Raw genomic sequence first — 22341 nt, forward strand, 5'->3', positions numbered from 1 at the left:
TTGGGAAGTTAGATATTCCGCGAGATATCTACTGTAGAAACTGGCACAGAAGTAAAGACATATTTAAGGCATAGGAGAGAGGACTCTATTGATACATAAGACATTACCTTTGCTAGTGTCTCCCAACCTTGGGTAACTCCAGGTGTTCTTGGACTGCAACGCCCAGAAACCCCAGCCAGCACAGCTAGTAGTGAAGGCTTCTGGGAGTTGCAGTCCAAGAATACCTGGGTTACCTAAGGTTGGGAACCACTTATATGATCAGAGGTTGTTCTCCTCTGATATTTAATGGCTAACACATAATTCCCTCCCTTGCTTCCTGCTCAATATACAAATTACATCTATTGCATAAGTCAAAGAATTTTGAACATTCTAATGCATTCTCTTCGTAATTCTCATTATCACCCTTTCTGAATAGTTAAAATGAAGCTTTGGCAATGGCTTGGTAGTTGTCACTCGACTCACTTAAATTATCAACCTGAAATGATGGCAAATGCCATTTTGGGCTGAGTAGCAGTGAAGGATAAAAGTTAGCAAAGCAGTCTGTTCAAAAGAGCTAGAAGAAATAAAGACGGCATTGCTAATTACAGCAGCACTAATCATCTGGTATAATAGGCCACCTTAATTTTGTCCATTGTTTCAGAAATGTTTATGAAATAAATCAGTGCAACAAATGTGGTGCACATTTTATTCTATTTACAGAACATTTGTTATAAATATAATACATTTCTTGAAAAGCTTAATTAACTGGTAATTAAAACAGATCAAGTGAATTGTTATAGTTACATAATAAAGTGAATGAGTTTAAATGACAGACATGGTTTGGAATAGTGCATTTTCTATTGAGATGAGTGAGAAAATACTTAAAACAGGTTTCAAATGTTTAATATTAAATGTAATTATATGCAATTTCCATGGAGGACTGGAAATCAGTACATGAGAAAAGTCTTTATTTCACTTTTTAAAAAGTGAAAATGAAAAAGTGAGGCTTGTATTTAATATCTTATCGGACTTTACAGGAACAGATGGCTTGATCAAAAAAAGAAAAAAGGCCAACAAGGGTCTTTGTCCTAAACTGCCTGCTAATACAGCCACAAATATTAACTCATGCTGTCAGTCTCCAATAGCAGCAGAGCTGCAATTTTTGACAGGTCTAAACATATAAGGATTTTCCAATCTGGTTTAGGAATCTTAAATTTACATGGGTATTTCCAGTTAACTTAACGAGATACTTATTTAAAAAGTGAAATTTCAGTCCAATATGCCTGGCATTATGAAACAGAAGTAGACAGGTAATCATAATATGTTCACATTTTATCTACATCTATTTAACAGCTCATATGCCACAATTGTGGATTCAAAGAAATGCAGTAAACAACAGATCTGCGCTGCTTCATTTTTAAAAGAATCTCCCAGACACTCAAATACTGTTGATGATTATCAGTGCTGGCATTGAATTTTGTTGACTTGTTTCAAACAAAGTAACCTGGTCTGAAAGCTTGGCGAATATTCGTGGGGTTCCAAGATTATAAACTCCTGTGTGAACGAAACAGGCCTTTAACTGAACACTAGACACTTCCTGGCTTTTCAGTTGAAGTTTGTATTGTGTTTGCCCAAGCCAAGTAAATGAACCATGGATGTCAAGTGTTTCTGGACTGGAAAAGAGAAAGCAAGTATGTCACATTTTTCCTTCTTTGGTCTGAAAATAAGTATAAACCCAAAACACAGGCAAAGAGAAGCTGCTAAATAATTTTATGCAAGCATAATGAGGTAAAACAAAGCCAATTACATTTACACTAGCATTCTGTTCCTACATTTATTTGCATTGCAAGAAATTTCACACTACATGTTTGCTTATATAATTCAGTTAATATTACTGTAAAGAAGGAAGTTGTCAGGGTGCTTCCTGTGAGTGGTAATTTCATTGTCCTTTAAGTTCTATAAAGACACCTCCTGAAGAATTACTACTCCAATTAGCACTGTGACAGTTTCCTTTTTTTTGTACATTCACAACAGGAAGAAAGGCCTGAGTTACGCCATGCAGCCTTAGTGATAGACCCTGACCCAGGTACGGAAAATGTGTGTGGCTATAGGTATGAGTCTGTGGCTGGAACTCCCAGAATCCTGCTTGGGAAATTCCTGCAGAATTCTAGGGTTTGGAAACCAAACCAAAACAAATGGCACAGTCCCAATATCTGATTGGAATCATGGATAGCATTCTAGCCACTTTACTATACAGTATATGTAAAAAATGTATGGAGAATATTCAGGTGCATCTGCATTCCAGTCACATAGGAACAAATTTAATTTGGGTAGATACACTCATTGTGCTACACAACTTCCGTAGCTGCCAGTTTGTAAGACATTTGGCACATAAATGACTATAGAAGACTACTGGCCCAACTCTACAGTATATTGTCCCAGCTCCTGACTGCCAGTATGACTGAAGGGACTAAGAGAACTTTCTTCTCTTTGCCTCTGCAAAACTCTTCACACTGCCAAAACTCAGCTCCAAATGATTTCCCAACCCTCCAGAACCAGTTTTAGGACACATGGGGGCAGCAAGGAAAGCATCCATCAGCAGAAGCACTCTACTGGTGGCAGCTGTTATATTAAATCATGCTTAAATTTTAAAATGTTTTAGTAACTTTCATTGTTAAGTTAAATATGTATGTTTTAAACTGAAACTTTTTCAATGTACATAATATTTTATTTTGTCTGAAGCTTTTTCGCTAACTTCAATTAATCTTACCCAAAAGTAAATAGTTTATGGATGCATTTAATAATAATAATAATAAACCTTTATTGGCATACAAGGATGCATTTACTATACCTTTAAATTCAAAAGGAATATTTATGCTTTATATGATAAAAATACTGATGGCCAGAGGTCAAAACCTAATTTTTAATTGCATAATTAAAATAAAATTTTCAGATTTAGAAAATTACCTTGTTATTTTATGTCGCAGATCAATGATCACATCAACATCAGCCTGAGAACAATTTGAAAGTAGAAGAGTAACTGGAACTATACAGAGGCTGCAAAGGGAGAGTATCATTAGCATGTTGTCCTGATTCTTCCAGCACTGGATCAACTACAGACTACAATATTCACCTTTTATGCAAATGAAGCAACTGCTGTTACCCAAGAGTGTGTGTTTATTAATGATGCCAAATGGAAAAGAGAAACATACTTCTGTAGAAAACATTTATGTGTTTTTCAGGTATAGTAGCTGGTTATCATTGTATTTTAATATTTATACAGTGGTGCCTCGCTTAACAAGTGCACCGTTTAACAATGAATCCGCATAGTGACGCGTTTTTTGCAATCGCATTAGCGATTAATAGGGAAAACATCGCATTGCGATGATCGGTTAAGTGTTTCGCTTACCGATTATCACATTGCGATGTTTTTTAAACAGCTGATTGGCGGTTCCAAAATGGCCGCCGCATCCGCAAAATGGCCGCCTGCAGCATTTTCGCACCCTGCCCTCACTTACCGGGCAGTGAAAATGGCGGCCAGATCGAGGATTCCCCGCATAGCGGTGAGTTTTCGGCCCAATAGGAACGCATTAAATCCGTTTTAATGTGTTACTATGGGGTTTTCCACCCGCATAGCAATGAATCCGAATAGCGACGTTAATCCTGGAACAGATTAACGTCGCTATGCGGGCACCACTGTATTAACATTTTTATAGATTTAACTATTGCTCGCCTAATAATTTATTTATAAATAAGTTATTTTTGATATTTTATATGCATGTTTTTAAAGGCTATATACTGCCTTGAGTCCATTATACAAGGAGGAAAATGATCTGTGTATGAATCTATGTACTTGAATTTTAACTGGAATTCTAACCTATACAACAACTTACAAATGTACAATGAACAAGATTACAAATTGAATTCAGATATCCCCTTCTATAGATTCCTGGGTTTCTAATCAAGTGGAGATTTCTCAATGGGGAAAAGTAGTGGGTCGGCAATATTCTCCAATCCCCCCTTCTAGCAGTTCCCAACACCACTTCCCATGCTGTTCTGAAGGGTGCTACAACTCCCCCTGTAGCAACTTTTCAGGAGGCATGGGACAGCAGTGGAAACAAGGAAAAAGAATTGTTGCCCAACATCATTATTCTAGCACCAACATAACTCCACCGAGTGCAAGTTTAGATCCAGACCAGGGTACGTGCTGACTCAAAGAGTTATCTGCACCTTATTCTGTGTCCTTCTTCAATTAATTTTACAATATACTATAGCTGGGGGAGGGGGAGAACAATGTTAAAGGAGTGCTTCTGATAATTAACATAATGACAGTGGCAGGGATGTGCCATTCAGAGTGGAGGTCAGGGGTTAGACTCCCAATTTCAAGAATTCTCCAAGAATTCTCTAGGCAGAATTCTTTGAGTTCCAACCCACAGATACACATTAAAAGTGTCCAAAAAGCCCTAATGGCACACCCCTAATAGGAAGCAAGAAAATCTACAGAATAAGGAACAATGAATCAACTCTCAGAAGAATCTTAATGTACTGTAATTTCAAAATGTAAAGGGAGGATAAATCCAAAGCATGTGTTTCTGACTTTCTGAGGGACCAACTTGCAGATCCTGTCTAAGATAACAATACATTGTGGGATACCAATACCCAGTGCCTTTTTCTGCAAAGCATTCTCTTTTTAATTTAAAGAGCAGCCAGATTAGGTGTGGTGTTTTGTTACTTCAGCAAATTTTTCTCCTTTCAGGACAACTTTTTCTTTCCACCAGAAAACTGCATATGCATGCCCATTCATGACAGCAGCCAAGAAGTTCACCATCTAAGTGGATTTAACTGCATTTGTTCACAATCAACCACTCTGGATTACAGCAGGAGCTATCTATACATTCATTATCTGAACAGTGCAGCAAAATGTTGGTCTATGTTCTTGATATATTATTTTTGTCTCATTCATGGTTCTGGGCAATAAAATGGAGCATTCCTCTTTGGGGAGTGATAGAGCCTCTGCTAACAAGGTTGGATGCAGATGGTTAACTAAGACACAACTATGGAGCAGACAGTCCCCCCTTTGCCAGAATCAAAGGTGAAAATTAATACTGATGATTAAATACTGTTTACAGAAATCTTGAGAATAATTTAATTTTATTTATGACAACTTATTATGTACTTTTTAACTCCTGCATTTAACTAAATACAGTGGTGCCCCGCATAGCGATGTTAATCCATTCCGGATTAATCGTCGCTATGCAAAAACATTGCTAAATGGATCAAAAAATCCCATAGGAATGCATTAAACTTCATTTAATGTGTTCCTATGGGGCCCCAAACTCACAGTTCAGCGAAGTTCCTCCATAGCGCCACCATTTTCACGCCCTCGGTAAGCAAGGGCAGGGTGCGAAAATGTTTGCAGCGGCCATTTTGGGTGTCTGGCGGCCATTTTGGAACCGCCGATCAGCTGTTTAAAAAAACATCGCAATGGGAAGATCGGTAAGCGAAACGCTTACCGATCATCGCAATGTGATGTTTTGCCATTGAAAACATCGCAGTGCGATCGCATTAGCGATCTGAAAAAACAGATCGCTATGCGGATTCGTTGTTAAACGGTGCGCTCGTTAAGCGAGGCACCACTGTATTTCAGAAAACAAATGTTATGGTGAATGCTCTTGACTAATGCTGTGTCATTTTAGAAGGATTCAGTGATTTAGGTATCTAGCTGTAGAGGACAGAAGTTCAATTCCTCACTGTGCATCCAACAACAGTTAGACTGTGCGGCCTTGGGCAATTAGCAAAGTCCCAGGGTGCCGCCAGAAGAAAGGAATGGGAAAGCACTTCTGAGCACTCTCTACCTAAAATACCCTGAAAAAGGTCACCATTGACTTGACTGCACAAAATTATTATTATTTAAATAGTCTGAGTGGATTATAGTAAAGGTAAAGGTTCCCCTTGACAATTTTTGTCCAGTCGTGTTCAACTCTAGGGGGCGGTGCTCATCCCCATTTCCAAGCCATAGAGCCAGCATTTTGTCCAAAGACAATCTTCCGTGGTCACATGGCCAGTGCGACTTAGACACGGAACACTGTTACCTTCCCACCGTGGTGGTCCCTATTTATCTACTTGCATTTGCATACTTTCGAACCACTAGGTTGGCGGGAGCTGGGACAAAGCAACGGGAGCTCACTCTGTCACGTGGATTCGATCTTACGACTGCTTGGTCTTCTGACCCTGCAGCATAGGCTTCTGCGGTTTAGCCCGCAGCGCCACCACGTCCCTGGGTGGATTATAGATAAATATAAAAAAGGTATTTCTTTTCATTCTTTGTCCTGTTGGGTTACACTGTAGTTATTACATTGTTACTTTCAACATATATAAATATCTTTAAAATTAAAACCAAGAAATATTCAAACCTTTTCTGATGGAATGAGTGGTTAAAAGTTTCTGGATAATGAAGACTAGTTTTAATCAGGTTGGAAAATTGATCTGGAGATGGCCGGACAGGTACTGATGTGCTTTCTGGTCGAAAAAAATTTAGGAGACCTATCTCGGGTGCCTCCTGTAATATAAAAGTGTTCAGGCAATGTCAGTTAAAACTGAGAAGCAGCCAGGATTGCAAAGCGAAAGAAACAGGTATTACCCAGATACCTATATGACAGAAAATATGTTAAGTGGCTATTTCTATGAACCATGCACAAGAAATTTCTAAGATCAGTCTATATGATAAATTTGCTTTTAGTTATATCACTTAAGACAAGTAAGTATTAATATAATTAATGGATTTCTCGTATATGGGGCTGCACCTGCTCAGAGCCAAGTTCTGGAACTTTTTACAGCTAGAGATTTTTGGCAGTAACTCCAGCGCTTTTAAAATTCCAAAATGACAAAACACAAAAGTCTTGTAGTCTTGTGAAATGAAGAGGGCCCATCAATATGAAAAGCCAGAGTTTGTCTATCATCAACCAAATGGAGAGTTTAAATTATTTACTAAAGTAAAGAAAAAGTGTGCAATACAATAGCCTAAGAAATGTGAAAAGCAGAAAATACTTTTGGCAAAAAGGTGTTGTCTTGGTCAATAGACCAGTTAAGGTGAGTCAATACAAAATGTATACATACAAAGAACTGTGGTGACCACAATCAAAAAGGAAACTTTCAAAGACACTTGTTCCAAAGGCACTTTGACAGTAGGTTCAAAAAGATGTCTTACTAGTTGGAAGAGAACAATAGATGAACTCTAGGACAGTAATGGGGACACTAACTTCTTGACTTCAGGAACTGTGAAGACTAGATGCTGTTCAAAGCAGAGAGGCCGAGACAGGTGCCAAATATACCTTGACTGGTTGTTGTGGGTTTTTTGGGCTCTTAGGCCGTGTTCTGAAGGTTGTTCTTCCTAGCATTTCGTCAGTCTCTGTGGCCAGCATCTTCAGAACACAGCCTAAGAGCCCGAAAAACCCACAACAACCATTAGATCCCGGCCGTGAAATCCTTCACGAATACATACCTTGACTGATTAAAAACTTAAACCTTTATCTGCCAAGAGTAACAAAAAAACCCTCCAGAACATTGAGAACATTAGGACCACAGGGATCAAAATGTTGTCGTGTCGCAAAAGTAAAAAAGAAAGGTTACTTACCTGTAACCATGGTTCTTCGAGTGGACCTCTGTGAATTCACACATATGGGTTTAGTCTGCGCCTGCGCTGACATTCTCGGAGCATTCCAGAGCTAAAAGTAACAATTTTATGGTATGATCCCCCATGAGGCACAAGCTCCTCCCACCCAAGATTCCCCTCAGTTCCTGCAATTTGTCCGCCGGGCACGAGAGTTATACAACAATAAGATACCCGTGACGCACAGAGGGGAGGATGGGCGGGTAGTGTGAATTCACAGAGGTCCACTCGAAGAACCATGGTTACAGGTAAGTAACCTTTCTTTCTTCTTCGTGGCCTCTGTGAATACACACATATGGGTGACTGGCAAGCTTACTTATTGGCAGGTGGGATGTCACGGTAGGAAGGATGCCAACACATTTCTGCCAAATCCAGTGTTACTGCGTGTACCTACATGTAGCCAGTAGTGCCCCACAAAGGTAGATGGCATGGATCATATTGCTGCACGGTAATTCAAGAATCTCGATTCTACTCTGGATGCAGCCAAGGTAGACAGCACTCCATGGAGCGAGGCTAAAGCTGATTAGACGGTGACTCGTCTGACCACTGGTAAGTCATAGATACAGTGTGGACCATCGATCTAGAGATGGATAGGATGAAACTGGACTTTCGAAATTAAAAGAATGAAAGCATAAAAAGAGCCTGTCATCTGTTTAGAAGCTCTGGCAGTGTCCAGACAAAATGCTGGTGAGCGTCTTACATAATTATTGTGGAGCATGTGCTCTAGAGGAGATGATGGTGATCTAAAGAATGATGGTAAGATGAAGCACAGATAAACATGAAAACTAGTCGAATAGGTCAAAAAATGAGACATTAAGGTAGGAAGTCACTTTATCAGGAAAATTGAATAAAAGGTGGATCGAATCACAATCCAGCTATTTCCCATGTTCCCTTGGCAGATATGACAGCCACTAGGAAGGCTGTTCAAAGTAAGTAATTTCGCATTTGAAGAGAAAATGGGCTCGAATGGCAGGCACATGAGTGAATTTAGAATGATCTATAGACCATTGAGGAACAATGCGTTTACATGGAGGACAGGTGGTACTGAGTCCTGTGAAAAGATGTTTGACCCTAGAATGAGACAAAAGTCCTATGTACCAGAATCATCTGGTTAATGGGCAGCAGTAGCAGATATATAACATTTTAAAGCATAAACAGAAAGCCAAGTAGGCAACAGTTTCAAAGAAAGTTGGTAAGGTAGTTCTTTGTTTCATTATATTTAATAAAGATTTTATTAAAGTTTATGGTTTTCGAGCTCGATCGAGCACTGATGCCAAAGTGGGAGTATTTTCCAGGTTGGCAAGTTCATGGCCGATAGATGCGGATGGTAGACCATCCTTCCCTCCAAAGATAGGAGGTAAGTCACCAGAGGGAACTCACATGTGCCTGTCTATATCGATCTGAGACAGGCGAACTAGAACTACCTTGGTCATCAAAGAGGTATTTGGATCATGTTTGATTAGGAATTATGGTGATGGAAAAGCCATAGAATAAAAGGTATCGGAGGGAAGAGTTATGGCAGATTCCCTGTCCACTGCCATATGAAAATGTCCCCGACAGTGTTTCCATCCGCACCTGCACAGGAGCAATAAAACCTGTAGTCGGCGTATGGACCCCAGTGAATACATCGAAGGTCGGTACTTCCCAACGGTGACAGAACCGAACTTGCAGTTACTTGGATTAGGGATCCTCTACTTGGTCAAACAGCAAAAGATACCACTATTGGAGTGGTTCGAGGCTGAGTCTGTATTGCTTTAGCACTGAAGCCGTGGAGGTCATAAATCTGGGGAGATGTTTGCTAGTATTTTTTTTTAAAAGAAAAATATACGCCATAGTACCAGTACAGGTAGATGTCCATATTTTGCAGGGGAAGGTTATTATCAAACTGATGCCCTGTACCATCTGAAAGCCCTTGCAGATGTTGAAAAATCAAATGGTAGTGAAACCTTAGGAATTACTGATTAGATAATAGTGTTGAGGGTGGAATCTGAAACCTACGGTAGAATACACATGAAAAGATTTCTGAGACCAAGGACGGGACGGATGCCTCTGTCCTTTCTATGTATATAATAGCACAGAAGTAGAAGCCATTGCATAAGCCAGATGTAGGAACTTGGAATATGGCATGTTTGTTCAGGAGGCAGAGGTCTCTTCCTGGAGGATATAGACGAAAGAGTAAGTCTAACGCTACTCAAAGAGGAACAAAGACAATTATATAACGTAACCTTGAGAGATGTGGTGACATTTTTTATGAACCGAAATGTCTGGGAGGCTGAAACTCCATATATAGTTGAATGGACTATGGGTAGAACCGAAAGAAGGACGAAAGGGCTGTTGGCCCGTATATAATTTAGCTGTTTTCCTATTCTGTGTAAAAAAAATTTCTAGTGTCACCAGTCTAGACTGAAGAGACTGGTACCATGTAATGGAAGACATTCAATTCTGTCCTTTGCCTTCTTGATGAGCCAGTGGATCCTGACTAGGCGAGCCTTCTATAGATACTAAGGATGCGACAGCAGCTGAAGCTCTTTGCGTGTCTAGCAGCAATCCTGTGTTGCTTTGCTAGAGCCATGGTCTCAGAGTGAGAATTTCTAAGCTGTTTTAATGGATTCCAAGTGAGGTAGAATCTTAGACCATAATTGCTCTAGGTAGGCGCCTATCGTGATTGATAGTTGGCCACATGGAGCAGAAGTGATTGAAGTGTAAGTGCTCAGCTAAGTGATGGCCGGGTCTGGAAAAGGCGGTTCCTACATTCCCAATCGACGGGATGCGGTGAACCGAGAAGTGACCTGTGCAAATGAAAAGAAGCACACTGAAGGTGACAGAGGATGATAATGGATCACATCATATTGGATGGAGATTTGTTCAAGGAGTGAGATCCGAGCTTATGCCCAGAATTGGCAGATAGTCAATTCGAAGCCGGGACTGGTCGTGCTTGATCATAATGGGCCTCGACACGAGATGGATTGGAATTTGGAAAGCATCTTTTCCTGCCGAAGTGTAGATATGGTAGAGAAAAAACAAGAACAAAAATCTTCTCCATGTTGCGGTCGATCCTAATGGATTCAACATAAATCGAAGATCGTGGCAAAGCTGGTAGCTATAATAGAAATGAGTCAAACAGATTGATTAGTCAACAACAGAGAAGTAAAAAGACCGCTCAGTTTTGCAGTCCTATCTGCAGTTCTGCCGGTCAAGGCACTGCCTCCCACATGTCTAGGGGCGGCGGCTGGTAACTTTGGGGTTGAGGCTTTTAATGTTACCGGAATGCTGTAGGCGGATGGGAACATCTTCAGGCTCTTGCAGATGTTACAGCGCAATGACTGTGTCGCCTTCTAGAGCCTGAGCAGGTTATAAAGAATAACAACTTTTTTTTTTCTGGCTAAAAAGCCATACACCAACAAATGGCAGGTCCTAACATGTCAGTTGCTTAGACACTGGTTTTCAGGCATATTGAGCAGCAGTGCACTCGTGATGCACCTGCAACAGTGCCTCCTAGTGATGTGGAAGGCCTGAATTGTAAGGGTGCACAGAAGCTACCCACAGGGTTGGCACCACCAAACTCCATAAGTGGTGATGATAATCCCTCATGGCAGAGGAGTAAATGGCTACATGGCACCCCAAAACAAGTAACAACGCCAATTAAAGAATTCCTCATCTGTTAACAGTAAAAGAGTGCGACGATCTGCGACAACCAAGAGGGGTATAGGAAGATTGGTTGGAAACTCTTCCCCCCCCCCCCCCCCCGTGACTCATGTAAGTCCCAATCCTGAATAAGGAAAACCCTCCTGATGAACAGAGGAGAAGACTGACCTAGCACGAGCCTGACCAAGCACAGGCTCAACAGTCATAGAACGGAGAAGGCTGAATGGATTAACAGCAGGTTCGGTCAAAGCTGCGAACATTGTGCTACCAAGTTCGAGGGAGCACTACACCTGTGAAGCCTAAGCGGAGGCATAAAGCACTCCATAGCCCATGGGTCAGAATGATGCCAGGTAGAGCGGGATGGTGATGGTGGCCAAGAGCTCATAGCTCCTATCCCAAATAAAAGGGACTGGTGCTATGCAACCTTGTCAGCGTGACAGGACCTACCTGAGGAAAATTATCCAGACTTACCAGACAGCGGCAGGGTTCTCGGGTGGACCCTTGTGAGTCCTTTCCTTATGAGCCTATGCGGGCACTGGCAGCTGAGACAGGGCCGCAGGCTACTTTGTGAGCGAGCCCAATGATAAAGAGGGCTGTTTTGTGCCAAATTAACAGCCACCAGCAGGTGCTACCCCAGGCAGGAATATCACCGACTAGCAGGGCTAGTGGTGGGCGTTGCTGCAGCCCCCCCTTTCAGAGGCAAACTAGGGCTGTCAAATGCTGCCAGAAAGCTTTCGCCTCGGCACTTGGTTTTGGAAATAGCAGGCACGTGAACAAGGCCTCTGATAAATCAGGCCCAATAAACCAAACACCCAAGGGCTTTACCCCAGACAGGCAAAGCACTGACATGCAGGGCTAGCAGCAGGAGCTGAAGGGGCCCATTGTATCCCCAAAGAGAAAACCCAAGCCTTACCACATGTTGCTGGCACATCTACAGCCTCGGTGTGCAGTTCCCTCCAGAAGTCGCAGCTACATGAGCAGGCGCATGAAGGAGGGTTGGTGTGCAGCACTCACACACAGAGGCGCTTCCCATGTCAGGAGGAATCACTGACAGTCAGGGAAGGTGACCGGGGCAACAGGAGGCCCTTCTTCTCTAAGGGACAGGGCAACAGAGCCCTAACTCCTGCAGGGTCCCTTGAACAAGCCCCTTGAAACAATCATCCATCGATGATTCACCAGTCTCTCTCATGGTTGCTCATAGAGAGGGTGTGGTGAGACATGCCTCCTTTTCACTCTCTTCTCCTCATGAGATAGAGAGACTTAAGCTCCAACTCAGGAACGTCAAATGCCCGCCCTCATGTAGGGCTAAAAGGGCCATGGCCGGACTGGACGGTAGCGCAGTCACTAAATGGCCAGTTGGAGCAGAGAGGCTATCAGGTGATCCGAAGTCTGTGCAGGTAGAGCTGGCACGTCGTCTCCTCAGAGGCAAATTTGCTAGCCTCTGGCGAGGATTCCTCTGTTGATGTAGACTTAGATTTTAAGGACTCCTTGGTATTGTCGGGTTCCCTACTGCGGCCTGCACCTATCTGGGTAAGATGTAGCTTACTCAGGCAGAAAATCATTAATGTGCCTGAGAGTCAAAATGAGTAGGCCGAAAAAGGCGGGAAAGGAGAAAGAAGCAAACAGTTGAAGTGTGTGTGTGTGGGAGGGGGGTAAGCCAAGTAGCTGGCAAGCAAAAAAGAAAAGAACTCACGGGGGATCATAGATTAGATAATTGAGAAGGGAAAGAATCCAATTTAGAGGGAACTGATCAATAAGCTAAGGGGAAAAAACCCCTGTGGAAATAGCTCTATGCTCTGTAGAACTTTACAGCACGGCGGAAAAAAGGAACTGAGGGGAATCTTGGGTGGGAGGAGCTTGTGCCTCATGGGGGATCATACCATAAAATTGTTACTTTTAGCTCTGGAATGCTCCGAGAATGTCAGCGCAGGCGCAGACTAAACCCATATGTGTGTATTCACAGAGGCCACGAAGAAGAAACATCCATTTAGTATGGTAAGAATGTCACATGAAGAGTTTACTTGCATAGTCCATCAATCTGCAAATGATAGGTGACAGAAGTCATGGAAGCCACAAGGCTCAAGAGACACAGAAGATGGGGACAGCCACAGAAATCATAACACTGATTATGCTACTGCCCTTATGCAACCATGTAAGGCAATATGAATCTGCCTTTAGCGTTTAAGATACTACAGAATTATCTTAGATTCTTTGCCATTTGCCTGACATGCTTGTTTTCTCTGTGAAGGGACTATTATGTCAGTCAAGTCCTTATCTGTCATATGGGGTTCTTCAGACCACACACAAAATTGTGATCATTTTGAAAACTAGGCCAAAGATACATGCTTCATTTAATAGAAGCAAATTATTCATTCCAGCAAAATTCATACAGTACAGGTCACACTCATGTTGTGTAATGGTCTATCAGTATTTAATTAAGTATTTGAAAAAGTTTTCCAGACCCATACTATTTAAACAGAAAATAGGACAGGATTCACTATGATACAAATTTATCTTTCTCCAGGATAACAATACCTGTTCCAAGTCTTCCCAGTCAGAATTCCCAAGTACTTTTTTAAAACCCTTAAAAAAACCAGAAAGGGATTAAATTAAGACACAGTATGCAGAACACAGTCTAACACCATCAAATGTGTTAAAGTCAGTTACAGATCATGTATTAAAGGAAATTTTGGCTAGCCTTAATCAGAGTGCCAATTTCCTACCTCCCTCTTGCTTTTTTTGGGGTGGTGGTGGAGACTACTCCAGAAAAGTGTACTTTTCCCCAAGACTGACCAATAATTTATTACCTGTACACTGGTGCCCCACTTGACTACCTCATTAGACGAGGAAATCACTTAATGATGAGTATTTTGTGATCGCTACAGCGAGGTATTTCGCCCATTGGAAGGTATTGAACCGGTTTTCAACCCATTTTAGTGAGTTTTTTACTTTCGCTTGACAATTTCATTCTACAGCAATTTTGCTGGAACGGATTATCCTTGTCAACCGAGGCACCACTGTAGTTAGAAGGAAGTCAACATTACATCTTCATTAGACCAAAGAGACAAATACAGATGCACAGGAAACTTATATCCTGAGCAGGCTATCTTTATTCTCCTATGCAAACTCCCAATTCACCATAAGAACTGTAAAACATTTCCTTCCTTGTATGGAGTGACAGAGATTGACTCTGAGTACCGGTACTGTTAAGAGACTGATGCTTCTTGCTGTTATCACTAAGTTACAGCATGACCCTATGAGAATCTTTTGAAAGTGTTCATCTTCTTAAGTATCAGTGCTGGGAGATAGGTAGGATATGAATCATATAATGAATAAACTTCCCCCCCCCCACTGTGTTACCTTGTTTGTTTTTAAAGACAAAAACTGTACATATATTTATACTGTTTTCCTCTACTGTGATTTAGATGTTTATTTTTAGCCTTCCTACAAGTATGTAAGAGGGAAATGCAGGATAGAAATATTTGATAAAGAAAAATATTTGGAACTTGATCTGAATGAGTGTTTGGAATCTTCCCCCTGCCCTTTTTTTTTACATCATGAACACTGTGTTCAAAATAATTGTTCAACACGTCTATTCCTAGAATCTATGACAGACTGACTTTTCTTGAGGTTATAACAACATATTTTCAATTTTCAGCTTATAGACCTACCTTAAACTTTTTATGTATATATGTTAACACACATGTTTATGTTTATATAATAATAATAATAATAATAATAATAATAATAATACTAATAATACTAATAATAATAATAATAATAATAATAATAATAATAATAATAATAATAATAATAATAATAATAATAATAATAATAATAATAATAATAATAATAATAATAATAAACCTTTATTGGCATACAGCAGAAGGAGCCGCAAAATAAATACAGTAAAATACGCATACAGGGTTCGTTGCATGCGAGTGGGGTGCAGAAAAAAACAGCGTTAACCCCCTCATTTTAGAGAGGGCATGTTGCGACGTCTCTGAATAATGGCGTGAACATATCGAGCAGTTGATACAGTAACTTCCTTGTTAGTACCATTTAAAAGGTATTGGGTTTTCTTTAGGTCATCCCATCGCGTGTAGGAGGGGGGAAAGACCGACTGGTGGAGCAGGCGGATATCCATGTACAAAATGCAATGAAATAGCATATGATGCAGAGATTCAGTTTTTCCCTGGCCACATGGACAGGTTCTCAGGTCTGTAGGTAGGCCCAAGTATCTGCCCTGCACTAGATTTGATGGAACTATGTTGCATCTGGCGAGAGTAAATGCCCAGCGCTCTAGTGGCTGTTCAAGGAAATATAGGTAGCTTGGGCTGCGTCCGAGAGTGAGTGAAAGGTGAAGACGAAGTGGAGAGCAGACTTTTTGTGCCGCACTAAACAAAGTTTGCCCTTCAATGTCCAGGACCCTGTTTTTGATGGTTGGAAACACCTTGGAGGGGGGTATAAGGCCCAGAAGGTCGGGAGATAGCCCTAGAGTCTTAACTTTCTTTGTGAATAGGGCCAAGCCATTGGGAAGCAGGCTATCGGCTAGCAACGCTTGCAATAGGGTGTCCTTAGGAGAGAAAAAACAAATTTTGACCCAGTATTTGAGAAATCTGAGCCAGGCCCTAGTCTCAATTCTGTGTTGGCCACCTTCAAGACACAGAGCTGCGTATGGAACACAGTGAGGGAGGCCAAAGATTTTGTATAAAAATACAGATTGTACTCTCTCCACAGAGCTGTGTAGTGAGGACAACCAAATAGGGACGCCGTATAGTAGCTGAGCAACTGATTTCGCGTTAAAGATCTGTAAAGCAGCGGGAATAAAGCCATGGCCCCAGGTGTTTATATACATAAATAACTAATAAAAGCAAGGTATATATTCCAGTTTTATGGCACTGTAATTCATCACGATAAAATACAACTGAAAAATAGTTATTTTTAAACATTTAATGCTGTTTATACCAAGATAGCTTTATGGAATCTGAAAAGCAAACCTTTTGTGAACACATCTGTAATACCTGTTTTTGAGGAGAAGAAACAGCCTCCTTCCCTACTGCAGTAAGCACAACATGATGCTGGCCTTCCAAAATGAGTTGCTTGTTATCTTCTACAACATATGCCTGGAGGTGAAATAGACCATATTATATCGCACAATTTTATGAGTAGCAAAGTGTAAAGTTGCAGTAAGTCTCCCTCGTTACATTAACTCATGGCTAAGAATTTACAAAAGTATGATTAAAATAATGCCTTTTCACAGTCTTACAGTAGAAGATATTATCAAATGGTGTGGGTATAGTACTGTCACCCCAAGACTCTGGCCAAAATCCTGTTGCTTAGCAGGGTAAATGACACTAAAACAATGGGGATTTAATGAAGTCAACTCCTCTATAAGCTCCACTGATTCAAATGGTCCCATTCTAATTGCAACTTACTAAAGTAAGGCTACATAGGGCTTGAATATTGTAAGTATCTGCAATTAATCCAAGTTTTGCTGATTTCTCCCTTGGATCTAATACTGTATAGGTGTTGCTCTATAAATAAATCAGTAATCAGCCTAACATGGACTAATAAAATGAAAACAATTCAGAGTGCTGTTCTCTGAAGATGCCAGCCACAGAGACTGGCGAAATGTTAGAAAATAACCTTCAGAACACGGAAAAAGAGCCCAAGAAACCCATAACAACCAATTCAGATAAGAACAGAACTTGTTGATTTTAGAAGATAAATTGGATTTGGGCTGGTTAATCCAAGGACAGGAGACTAAAAAGATTCAGGAAAGCCTGAGGAAAAATCCTGCAGAGATGCTGCCAGCTGCACTTCACAAAACTAAGCAAGGTGGACAAATGCCCTGACTTAGTATATGGCAGCTATGTATCTAGATAAAGTTAATCAATATAGTTCATCGTGTTGGTAGCAGCTAGGGAGCTCACTGGTTTAGGTAACTGGCTGCAGAGCCAGAGGCTGGGAGTTTGATTCCCACTGTGCTTCCCAGCAGGACTCAATTATCCACAGGATCCCTTTCAGCTATACAGCTCTATGATGATGATTCAAAAACACCAGGCATAGTCAAAATTATTAAGACATTGACTGGTATTATATAACAGATACAAGATTTAACCAAAAACCTAAATATCTGTTAAATATCGGCACAGTATGTATGCAGTTCCTAATATTGCCTTTTTTGTAGATCTGATGGTGTGATTTCTGAGATCTGCAGCTGCTTATAGTACTGCGTAAAACTTCTTGATATTGTTCCCAAAGTCCCAATGACAGGGACCACTGAAGTGTGTTTCTTCCAGAGGTGAGATGTTTCAATTACTAGGTCTCTGTACAGTGGTGCCTCACAAGACAACTGCCTCATGGGACAATAAACCCGCAAGACGACTGGTTTTTGTGATCGCTGTGGCGCTTCGCAAGATGGTTTTTCCTATGGACGATTTTCGCAAGACGATGTTTGGGTCCATGACTCGCAAGACGATTCTTTTTAGGGACGATTTTCACAAGATGATTTTTTGGACAGTTGGGTCCATGACTCGCAAGACCATTTTTTAACAGATGCTTTTTTGCAAGACGAATGTCTTCAGGGTTTTATTGTTGTTGTTGTTTTGGTTCAAATGTCAACCATTAATACCAAGGATGCATTGTGCATTGTGCTGGGAAGATTTAAAAAGCCTCCCCAATGCAGCCTGGGTTCACTTTTCCACGTGCAGCTCCAAGGTTGACTTCGTGAGGAGCAACTGTGGTCTGTGTTGTGGGCCATCCTGTGTTTGGTGTGGTCTGTGTTGTGGAGGCATCCTGTCTTTGGAGAAGTTGGTGTGGTCTTTGAAGAAATTGAAGCTTTCCAGAACTTTTTGGCCAGCAAAAGGTAGGTGTGCATTTGTTCTCCTGTGTTGGTGGTGGGGTTTTATGCCAAATTTGATTTTTATTTTTTGTTAAGTTGCAGAGGAAAGGTGGTGGGCGTAGCTTGTGCTGGGGGAGGGTTGATGCCAAGTTTTATTTTATTTTATTTTTTGTAAGTTGCACAGGAATGTTAGGGGGTTAGCTTGTGCTGGGGGGATGTTATGCCAAGTTTTTTTTCTTAGCTTGTGCTGGGAGCTGTTATGCCAAGTTTGATTTTTTTAAATTTTATTTATTTTATTTTATTTTATTTTTTTGTTAGGGCATCCTGTCTTTGGAGAAGTTGGTGTGGTCCTTGGTGAAGTTAAAGTTTTTCAGAACTTTTTGGCCAGCAAAAGATAGGTATGCATTTGTTCTCCTGTGTTGGGGGAGGGTTTATGCCAAGTTTGATTTTTTTTCCTTAGCTTGTGCTGGGGGGGTGTTATGCCACTTGTTTGTCCAGGACAGTTTTGGCCAGTGGTGGGAAGGTGAAGCAGATGTAAAGCACTGCCTTTTGTTTTTGTGAACCTAGCACCTGCTGACATGGGTCCCAAGAAGCCTACTTTTCCAGAGGCCGGGAAGATGACGAAGGAGAAGATTACCCTTGAGATGAAGAAGGAGATCATCAGGAAGTACAACGGAGGCATGCGAATCATGGACATCGCCAGGGAGTACGGGAGGAATCCATCCACCATCGGGACCATCATGAATATGAGGGAGAAGATCCTTGCCACAGATGTAGCCAAGGGAGTCACCAGGATCGTGAAGAACCGGCCAGCTGTTCTGGAGGAGGTGGAGAAGTTGCTACTCATGCGGATGCAAGAGAAGCAGCGTTCAGGGGACACAGTGACTGAGGCTATCATTTGCACGAAGGCCAAGGCCTTGTATGCAGACCTTGTGCAGCAACAGCCAGGAAACTCAGCCGAGCCAGAAGAATTCAAAGCAAGCAGAGGCTGGTTTGAATGCTTCAAAACCAGATCTGGAATCCACAGCGTGGTCAGGCATGGAGAGGCTGCCAGTTCCAATGTTCCTGCAGCTGAAGACTTTGCCACGGAATTCCTAGGGGTTGTGACTACACAGGGCTACCTTCCACAGTAGGTCTTCAACTGTGACGAGACCGGGCTGTTTTAGAAGAGGATGCCCAAAAGAGCCTTCCTCACTCAAGAAGAGAGCAAGCTGCCTGGCCACAAGCCCATGAAAGACCGTCTGACCCTCGTCTTCTGTGCCAACACCAGCGGGGACCCAAAGACTCACTTGTTCACTTTAAAATGTGAAATTTAAAAAGTTTCTGTACTGTTGGTTTCTGTATGTTCATGCACTTTCTGAAGAGTTTCTGTATGTTTATGCACTTTCTGAAGAGTTTCGCACAATTCAATGATTGTTAGTGACTGTTTCTGTTCAGTTTCAATGAAGGCAGATGTTCCTGCCTCATGTTCATTGATTTTTAAAGGTTTTTCTGTGATATTTATAAAGTTAAAGTTATTGATTGAAATTTTTGAAATCACCTGCACAGTATTTATGACATTAAAGAGCACTTAATAAACCCTTTGTAAACCAAAGTTGACTTTGTTCTGACTTTTTTTGCCCATAGGAACACATTAATTGGATTTCAATACATTCCTATGGGGAAACACATTTTGCAAGACGACGTTTTCGGAAGACGACATTTTTTGCTGAACGAATTAAAATTGTCTTGTGAGGCACCACTGTACTTTGTTAGTTTTTCCAGTTATTCATTTTCAACTCTGGCATCCCCTGGAATTGCAACGTCAATGATCCAGACATTTCTTCATTCAGTTACTACTACGTCTGGCATGTTATGTTCAATGTGTCTTTCCATTTAGATCTGGAAATCCCACAAGAGCTTGACTTCCTCATTTTCTGACACCTTCTCTCCCTGATGTTTCCACAGGTTTTTGGAGTCCAGCAAGTTATATTTTTTGCATAATGACCAATGCAGTAGCTTTGCCACTCTATCATGTCTAACTCTGCAATCTGCTTGCACAATCTTTGGACATTCACAGATGAGGTGTGACACAGTTTCATCTTTTTCTTGGGAGAGTCGACACTTGCTGTTAGCACTAGCTCCTTGGATCTTAGCTTTGATCACGTTGGTTTGGAGCGCTTGTTCTAGTGCAGCAAAAATCAAGCCTTCAGTTTCTTTCTTAAGGGCCCCCAGTTTTAGCCATGCCCATGTTTAATTATGATCATGCTTTCCATCGATATTTCTCAGGTGTTGTCCATGCAGTGGTTTATTTTTCCAGCTGTTTAATTTCCTTTCAAATTGTTGTTTTCAAAATATTCTCCATTTTCACTGCTTTCAGTAATTTTTCTCTGCTTGTACTGATACAATCTTTTAGGCTTCTTTTTTCTTCCTCTGCTACCTCCTGTATTTGCAGTAATCCACGGCCTCTGATTTTTTGTGGTAAATATAATCCCACAGTGAACCAAGTCTCAGTGCCAGGGTCTGAGGAAGACTTGATCAACAAAAGTTTGCACTGAAACGTTGATGTTTCTAAAGTGCAACAATGTGTTTTTTTAATTTTTATTTGTTTTTGTCTGATATGAAATAAATCAGTTAACATTTTAAATGTCACATTATTTTGCTTTTATTTCTCTTCCTTCCCACCCTGCTTTTTTCCCCTTTAATTTTCCCAGCATGCTGAGAAAGACCAACATGGGTACCACTCTAGATTAAAAATATTCTTTATTTTTGGATAAACATGGAATATGCCAAATTTCTTCCTGGAACTTAGTTGTTCATTCATTGGTAACATTGAGACTTAATCACTATGTTATATGTAAGTAAGTCTTCATTGGAAACATGTTGGGAAATCGTGATTTAAAATACTGCTGCTAGGTTATACAGTACTAACCAATATGTGTTACATCAAATACTTGAAGGTCTTCACTGGTTGCAAGTTCATTTCTGGGTGCCTTTCAAGGCACTGCTTTCTACCCAACAAAGCACTGGTTTAAAACAAATGAGAACAAAGATGTGAAAGGGACTACCTTCTCCCATACAAATCTGCCTAGCTAGTAAGACCAGCAGAAATTTTTCTCCAGGTCCTCTGTTTTCAGAAGATGGGCCATTATTGGGAATAGTCTTCCCTTTGTCAGTGAACTAAGTATGGAACATACACTAACTAGGGCTGACAAATTTTATCCTTTGGGAGCCATGTTAAAACTATTTCATTCTCCACAGTCTGTGGTACTATGTAATGAACTGATAATGGCTGAATCTTTTTTGATGTAGTAAGTCACAATTGGAGTAAATTTATTGAATCAGTGAGGATTTGGGCAGTCAACTCCTCCCTAATTCCACTGATTCAATGGGGCTAATCTAAGTGTTACTTAGTACACAAAGCAACAAGATTTCAGTCAGCAAGAAATATTGAAGAACTTACCTCTGCAGTTTTATATGCATAGGTTTTCAGGATGCATTATTTTAACTGCCTGTGGTTTTACGTTATGCTGTTATACATACCTTCCATAATACAATTACATTCAAATCCACTTCGTTACATTTTTGTATCAGTCTAACAGAACTGTCAAGAGACTGTTTCGCTGGTCCTTGAGAAGCTTGCATACTTTGTTGTGTTCGTGTTCTTTTTAAGTCAGAATATAAGCTTCGGAAAAAGAAATCCGCACATGGACTGGTTGAACTGATTATCTGTTTTTTAAAAAAGTATATTGCTTTGAAAATGCCTAATAAAATATTAACCCTAGCATAATCCAGACCCATGTACACCAAGTTTGCCTCCTGAGTAGAAATGGAGATGACTTAAATCGTGGTGCAGTGGTTAAAACGCTGTACTGCAGCTAAAACTGTGCTCACGACCTGGGGTTCAAATCCCAGGTAGCCGGCTCAAGGTTGACTCAGCCTTCCATCCTTCCGAGGTCGGTAAAATGAGTACCCAGCTTGCTGGGGGGGCAATGTGTAGCCTGTATAATTAAAATTGTAAACCGCCCGGAGAGTGCTTGTAGTGCTATGGGGCGGTATATAAGTCCAAAAAATAAATAAATAATAAACAAAATTCACTGATGTGGCACCACAGATGCCACACGTTCCCTCTCCCCACCCCACCCCCAGCTGCCCCACTGACAAGCCTCCATGCACCACCTGGATCATCTTCCATCACTGGCTGCCTGGTCTAGGCAAGAGC

The 22341-nt window shown here is 41.0% G+C and overlaps 1 protein-coding gene across 7 annotated transcripts in view; it reads right to left on the reverse strand.

The window, feature by feature from the left end:
• Positions 1 to 671: 671 nt before the first annotated feature.
• The window catches only part of TRAPPC8 (trafficking protein particle complex subunit 8), a 72857-nt gene continuing 51187 nt past the window's right edge, over positions 672 to 22341 (reverse strand). For all 7 annotated transcript variants that reach the window (XM_020790920.3, XM_020790919.3, XM_020790918.3 and 4 more), the window contains 6 exons: positions 21663 to 21848; positions 16318 to 16419; positions 13829 to 13876; positions 6393 to 6538; positions 2947 to 3036; positions 672 to 1652 (listed from right to left, as the gene is read on the reverse strand). In XM_020790920.3, coding sequence (XP_020646579.3) covers positions 1418 to 1652; positions 2947 to 3036; positions 6393 to 6538; positions 13829 to 13876; positions 16318 to 16419; positions 21663 to 21848 — 807 coding nt within the window. In that variant the 3' untranslated portion in view covers positions 672 to 1417. The remainder of the gene's footprint in view (positions 1653 to 2946; positions 3037 to 6392; positions 6539 to 13828; positions 13877 to 16317; positions 16420 to 21662; positions 21849 to 22341) is intronic.

The sequence above is a fragment of the Pogona vitticeps genome, chromosome 4 (genome assembly GCF_051106095.1).
Source record: "Pogona vitticeps strain Pit_001003342236 chromosome 4, PviZW2.1, whole genome shotgun sequence".
In the NCBI taxonomy this organism is placed as follows: Eukaryota; Metazoa; Chordata; class Lepidosauria; order Squamata; family Agamidae; genus Pogona; species Pogona vitticeps.